Raw genomic sequence first — 7,503 nt, forward strand, 5'->3', positions numbered from 1 at the left:
TCCAACAATACTAAGAATGATAACTCCTTTAAGCAACCTACTAATATCAATAACAATCAGGCTTATGGTGGCAGATCTGGACGAGGACGAGGTTGAGGTCGCAACGCCAACTCATCCAACCAAAATCAATGTCAAGTTTGCCATAAATTTGGTCAATCCGCCTTGGTTTGCTACCATCGTTTTGACCATGCCTATCAAGATCCTTCCAAATCATACATGGCTGCTCTCATTGTACAACCTTCTATGGCTGGAGACTCAAATTAGCATCCAAATTCGGGGGCTACTCATCATTTAACTAACGATATGTAGAATATGGCGGTACGAGGAGAGTATATGGGAAATGATCAAATTCATATTGGTAATGGCACGGGTTTGACAATTTCTCACTTTGGTAATGCTATCTTACCTATAGTTAGTCGACCTTTACATTTATCTAATGTATTATTGGTGCCTAAAATTACCAAGAATTGCTTAGTGTAGCAAAGGTCACTTCTGATAATGATGTTATATTTGAGTTTCACCCTCGTTTTTGTCTTGTGAAGGATCAGGCAACGGGGAAAGTACTACTATGTGGGATACTTGAGCATGGCCTTTATCGTCTCCTTGTAACCCAGTTACTCGGCCAGTCTTCTTCCTCAAATAAATCACAGGCTTTCCATATCTCCAAGTCATCTTTTGATCTATGGCATAGTCATTTAGGTCACTCGTCTCTACGAGCAGTCAATAGTTTATCGGTCAAATTGAGTCCTCAGTCTAGTGTTTGTTCTTCTTGCCAATATGGCAAAAGTCACAAATTGTCGTTTTCTAATTCTAGTTCTAGTGCTAGTTTTCCCCTTGATTTGATCCACAGTGATGTATGGGGTCCTGCTCCATAATTGGCTAGTAATAAATACCGTTATTATGTTTCTTTTATTGATGACTTTAGCAAATTTACATGGCTATTTCCTATGAGTTCCAAAAATGAAGTTTATACAATACTTTTTCGGTTTAAAACTCAAGTAGAGAAGTTCTTTGAGAGCCATATAAAAGTGGTACAATCTGATTGGGGTGGTGAATATAGGAAATTATCCAACTTTTTTGCTCAAGAGGGGATCGTTCATCACTTATATTTTCCCCATACCCATGAACAAAATGGTACTACCAAAAGAAAACATCATCATATTGTTGAAATAGGTTTAACACTTCTCGCACATGCATCCCTTCCTCTCACCTTTTGGGATCATGCTTTTGCTACTGCTGTTTACACTATAAATCGTATCCCAACACCCTCGCTCAATAATGTTTCACCTTATGAGAAGTTGTTCAAACAAATTCCTGATTACCGTTTTCTGAAAACTTTTGGCTGCGCGTGTTTCCTATTCTTTCATCCTTATAATTCTCACAAACTAGCCTTCCAAAACTTAAAGTGTATTTTCTTGGGGTATAGTGGAAATCATAAAGGATATTAGTGTTTATATGTCCCTAGTGTCCGAATATATATCTCTCGGCATATGGTTTTTGACGAGTTACAATTTCCTTTTTTTAGTTTATCTTCGACTTCAAATAGAGCACCGACTTCTGACTCTACTGTCATGACCTCGTTACCCATCATTTCTCCTTGTAATTCCACTTCGCCTATCACTTCTGCCAATAATAGTTCTGTAGCAGATATTGTCTCGCCAATTCTATCGTTAAACTCATCAAATCCTTCTTCACCAAGTCTATCATCAAGCTCGCCGGTGTGTTTTTTAGTCCTATCCGATTTGTCTCTGTCTTCCATCCCTGCTATTAACCTTACTGTTGATCTTCCAGTACCTATTGATACACCTACCGTTGCTCCTAATTCTTAACCACCGGCTACTCGGACTACATCCTTTGTACCTCATCCTATGGTCACTAGGAGTAAAAACAAATCATAACTTCCCTAAGCTCATATTGCCACAAAATATCCTTTGCCTCCATCAACCCTTTTACCTGAACCTACTGGTTTTACCTAAGCCAAAAAGGATCCAAAATGGTGAAAGGCTATGCAAAAAGAGTACAACGTCCTCTTGCAAAATGGTATTTGGTCCCTTGTTCCATCCTTCACAGCAAAGAATATTGTGGGATGCAAATGGATTTTTAAGTTAAAACTCAATCCTAGTGGCTCCATTGAGCGTTACAAGGCTCGTTTAATGGCAAAGGGATTTAGGCAAGTGGCTGTAGTGGACTATCATGAAACATTTAGTCTCGTGGTAAAGCCTACAATGATCTGAGTGGTTTTGTCTTTAGCTCTGTCCATAGGGTGGTCTTTACGGCAGCTCGACGTCAAAAATGCATTTCTTCATGGGAAATTACATGAAGAGGTATACATGTCTCAACCCCCTGGATTTACTAATCCAAGATATCCCAACCATGTGTGCAAGCTTCACAAAGCCCTTTATGGCCTTAACAAGCACCTCGGGCATGGTTTGAGAAGCTTAGCTCAAAATTGCTTGAACTCAATTTTATACCTTCCAAATCTGATATGTCTCTATTTATACGCAATTTTGACGGCCATATTACTATTATATTGGTGTATGTGGATGATCTTATTATTACGAGAAGCTCTAATGAGTTCATTGGAAACCTTGTTTTTCAATTGGCTAATGCCTTTACTGTAAAAGATCTTGGTAAGCTACACTACTTTCTTGGTGTTGAGGTCCATTATTAGCCCACTAGATTGACCCTTACTCAATCAAAATACATACGAGAACTCCTTGATCGTGCCAATATGGATGGTCCAAAGCCAATTGGTACACCTATGGCCACAGGACTTCAACTGTCTCAACATGGGAGTTCACCATTTTCGGATCCATCATTGTATTACAACTTGATAGGAGCTCTTCAATATATAACTATCACGCATCCAGGTGTATCATTCACTGTCAACAAATTATGTCAACTCATGCATAATCCTATGGAGTCTCATTTTACTGCTATGAAACGTTTGTTGCGCTATTTAAAGGCAACTATAAACCTTGTCTTGCATTTGCGTTCCGCTAGCTCCTTACCATTTCAGGCCTTCACAGATGCGGACTGAGCTGGTTGCCCAGATGATCGGCGGTCTACCAATGGTTATTGTCTATTTCTTGGATCCAATTTAGTGTCACTAAGCTCAAAGAAGCAGCGAGTGGTTGCATGATCTAGAACCTAAGCTGAATATAGGGCCTTAGTTGCGGCTACTACCGAAGTTACCTGGCTGCAACATCTTCTTCAAGAGTTGCGTGTCTCTCTTCCCCAAGCACCCATATTATGGTGTGATAATCTATCCGCTACCTACCTCACTGCCAATCCTATTTTTCATGCGCGAACCAAACATATTGAGTTAGATTTTCATTTTGTTCGAGAGAAAGTGGCCTCAAAGGACTTGAACGTTCACTACATCAGTTTCTTGGATCAGTTAGCAGACATCTTCACCAAGAGCCTTCCTTCCCATCGGTTTCATCTCCTGCATTTCAAGCTTGCAGTTGCCCAGCCACTGCTCAGCTTGCGGGGCATGTTAGGACTCCATAATAGTCACATATTATATATTTATATTGGATTAGAATTGCATAGTTTATCTCTTAGAGAGTTTGTGTTCAACTATACCATGTATATCATCTTTTATATATTGAGGCAAAATCCCTCTCTGAATATAATTGAGTGAAAATCTTTTCAAGGTAAGATGGAAAGTGTGCGATCAATGTTATTTTACTGAAAAAAAAATGAGTTTTTTTTGGGAAAGAATTCATTCCGAATGTCAATAAGACGACTGACTGATATGAGATTGAACGAGGAAATGTCAAACTCATAGCAAAGGCTTTTTCATGAGTTGAGCTTGAATCTAAACTTTCCTAGCATAATATAGGACTACTCACCTGCGTAAAGACATTCAATTAGTTCTCAGTGAAAGAGGTTTTAAATATATATATATAATAAAATTTAAACGAGTCTATATGAAATAAAAAATAGAGATTTGTTTGAAAAAAAAAACTAAAAAGTGAAAATAGGGTTTTGACTATTTTTCAAAACAATTTCGAATTGTATTTGAAATTTTCATGGCCAAAATACTAAACTTCAAATAAAGTAAAGAAAATTTCATGATCAAATGAGTTAAAGTTTCCATTTCAAACAAATGCAGTTAATTACATAATCTCTCTCTTCTTTCTCCTGCACACCCCGTCTCCTCTCCCCCCTCTATCAATGGCTGGTGAGAAGGAATTGATTTGGAACCACAGAGAGGATCATTTGGTTTGCTCCGAATAGAACTTGAGAATACGATTTTAAGTTTGAAGTGTTTGGAGTAAATTTAAGCAAATTTGAGTTAAGTTTCAAAAGAGACACAGAAAGAACATGAATAGTATATATTAAGTGTATATATTGTATATCAAGTTCTTAATTAGCATACGTTCAAATTCAAAGAGTCCTATCATGTAATATTTATTAAGTGTATCTATACAAATGAAATCGGGGTTTCTGTGTCACGACTATTTTTTCTTTTTTGGGATTGACATTGATGTTCAAATTTCATGTATGTCTTAATATTTTAACCTTCCTTTTTTTTTTGTTTACAGATTTAGGACGTTCACGGGAAATGAGCATGTCTTGTGTCCCCTTCTTCATGCATTTCAACTATGCTTTGGTCTTTATTTCTTTCTTTGGTTTTTATTGTTTTAACATTCTCAAAGTTTGCACATTGAAATTCATAGACTTAATGGATATCATCGTCACATTTTGTATAATCAAATCGAATGTCTGGCGGATATAATACATAGTCAATGGGTTCATCTGATCACATATTCTCGATACAGAATAGATATATTTGTGAAAATTACTAAAATTGCAAAAAGATACTTTTGAATATATAGTTTCAAATATTTGATGAATTCAATCTAAGAACCTAGAGGTTGAACTCATCAAATATAAAATCCTAAATTTAATTTTTTATAATAGTGCACCAATAATCTTAAAATTTTAGATACGCCTTTGGCGACGGCAAGTCTTTCTGATAGAACTACATTACGTGTGCTTCTTAATTATTAACTATAAATTGTCAAGATATTCACCTCGTGTGTAAATTCCTACATGTATAAAGGTGGAAAATATTTTAAGGAGCCTTGGAGAACAACATTTGAATCCTTCCACCAGAGGCAAAATTAGTACTCCCTTCGTTTAAAAAAGAATGACCTACTATGACTTGGCATAAAATTTAAAAAAATAAATAAGACTTTTAAATTTTATAGCCTTAAATTAAAGTTGTGTCAAATGTACCAAAATGTCCTTTAATTTTGTGGTCCTAAATATATCATGTGGAAAGTTGAAATTAAAGTATTGCCAAAAAAAAAAAATGGTCATTCATTTTTAAATGGACTAAAAAAGAAAGTAGATCATTCTTTTTTAAACTAATGGAGTAAATTATTAGAGGATTCACCCCCAACCCCAACCCCTACCCCCAACCCCATACGCCTAAGTATTAATAGACAAAGTTATTTGATGTTTATATTGGTTAGAGGATGTGCTTGATAAAATAATTGAGGTACACTCAAATTCCTTCAAACAACACCTTATAAACAAATATTTTATTATCTCATTTCACCTGGATTTCAGTTTTAACCTGAAGGATAATTTTTTCTTAATTAATGCAAAGATTAAAAAATTTGGGTAACTCTCTTTAATAAATTTGTATGAATATTCGTAAGTCATAAAAGTTTGTAGGATATGAGAGTTATTACTTCATAAATGTACATTCATTCAAATGACGATTAAATGTAACTTTGTGAATGAAGAGACATTCAGAAGTCTTGAAAGTTACCACCCTTTATGACTTGTCATTAATTCAAGAGTAATGTTACATTACGTACATTAGCTCTGTGTGTCTTCTCTCACTCTTTTGATGGATGAAACGTAAATGATATACCTATTTAAGGAGTATCACTTGAGAAATAAGAGGTAAGAAAACATAGAAAATAATATACTTTCTCCCCTTCATCAATTCTCTGCCTTAATCTTGGCTTCCTATTCTTTGACAACTTTTGGCCAATTGATTTGGGCAACCTCCAAACTTCCAGCCACGAGTGCACGTGTTTGGAAGTAATTGTGGAACCTTGGGGAGAAACAGGCTAGAAGAATTTGCACCGGAGTCGGGCTGAAATCGCTTTCAAGATAGTGGTTTGCCACGACACAGTATTTGTGACTATTCTCTTACTATTACTAATTCCTATCAAATATCAATATTGTAGTATATTCTCCAACAATTTAAAAGCGATTTCCTTATATACAATATTGATAAATGATAATTTTTTTGAACAAAAATTATTATGATTTGTCAAAACTTGAGTCATTGGACAAAAATAATTTTAGACGTCAGTCACAAAAACTTCTGATTTTCTTCGAACAATAAGAAGTTGATAATGTTTTATTTATTAATTTTTCTAACATTACTACTGGTTCTAATACTATTATGGTTGTTGATGAATCTACTAAAAAGAAGTTTAAAAAGGATAGCAAAAATGCTATATGACATGTATTGAGTCATATATCTAATACTTTATTTGATTTATTTGTTACTTACAAATCTACTAAAGAAATGTGGGATAATTTACAAAACTCAAAACAGGGAAGACAAAATGATGTCCAAGTTCATTTTGCTAAGTGATTTGTTGATAAAGTGATTGTTGCAGTAGTCATCGAGACGAACCTGGTAGCTAATAAGATTGATTGAGTGTTGGACACAGGGGTTTCAAAGCGTTTTTGCGCCAATAAAAAATTGTTCCATGACTTTGTCGAGTCCATTGATGAAGAGTGCGTCAACATGAGTAACACCACTACTGCTTGAGTTATGGGTAAGGGAAAATTTTCTCTTAAATTAACTTCTGATAAAACATTAGTCTTGAACAATGTTCTATATGTTTTCTCCTTCCGTAGAAACTTAATTTCTAAAGAACTTCTAAATAAAGTAGGTCTTAAACTTATTTTTCAAGCTGATAAAATAATTATTTTTCATGGAAGAGACTTTGTTGGAAAAGAATACCTTAGTGATAGTTTATATATAGTGAACACTGTTCAAGAGACCGCCAATAATGCAAGTATTTTTAATTCTGCTTATATTACTCAGTCTATTAATTTGTGGCATGGTAGATTAGGTCATGTTAATATTGTTTCTATTAAAAGACTTAGATAAATGAATTTAATTCCTGTAGTAAATTTTGACGACATTTCTAAATGTTCTGTGTGTAGAAGCAAAGCATGCCAAGAAACCTTTTAAATATGTTACTAGTATAAAAACCGAATTTCTTGAACTAGTACTTTCAGACTTAGCAGATTTTAAGAATACTAGTAGAAAAAATGGAAAGAATTATTACATTACTTTTGTTGATGATTTTTTTAGGTACACTAAGGTATACCTCCTTAAGTCTAAAGATGAGGCTGAAAGCATGTTTTTAAAATTCAAAACAGAAGTAGAAAATCAATTAGACAGGAAAATCAAGAGATTTAGATCTAATAGGGGCGGTGAATATAGTACTA

The 7,503-nt window shown here is 34.8% G+C and overlaps 1 protein-coding gene across 1 annotated transcript; it reads left to right on the plus strand.

Moving 5' to 3' along the window:
- The first annotated feature begins 2,006 nt into the window (after positions 1–2,006).
- On the plus strand, positions 2,007–3,104 carry LOC124898193 (uncharacterized mitochondrial protein AtMg00820-like). The gene is made up of 3 exons (XM_047412011.1): positions 2,007–2,213; positions 2,263–2,324; positions 3,020–3,104. The coding sequence occupies exons 1-3, from the start codon at positions 2,007–2,009 to the stop codon at positions 3,102–3,104; spliced, it is 354 nt and encodes a 117-aa protein (XP_047267967.1).
- Positions 3,105–7,503: the final 4,399 nt, after the last annotated feature.

Source organism: Capsicum annuum, chromosome 1 (assembly GCF_002878395.1).
Source record: "Capsicum annuum cultivar UCD-10X-F1 chromosome 1, UCD10Xv1.1, whole genome shotgun sequence".
NCBI lineage: Eukaryota > Viridiplantae > Streptophyta > Magnoliopsida > Solanales > Solanaceae > Capsicum > Capsicum annuum.

Bases quoted from the DNA above. Each gene is read 5' to 3' on its own strand.
- LOC124898193 (XM_047412011.1), top strand. From the start codon at position 2,007: ATGCAAAAAGAGTACAACGTCCTCTTGCAAAATGGTATTTGGTCCCTT. The intron at 2,214-2,262 runs GTAAAGCCTACA...CTCTGTCCATAG, and splicing joins ATGAAACATTTAGTCTCGTG to GGTGGTCTTTACGGCAGCTC. The intron at 2,325-3,019 runs GTATACATGTCT...TTACCATTTCAG, and splicing joins ATGGGAAATTACATGAAGAG to GCCTTCACAGATGCGGACTG.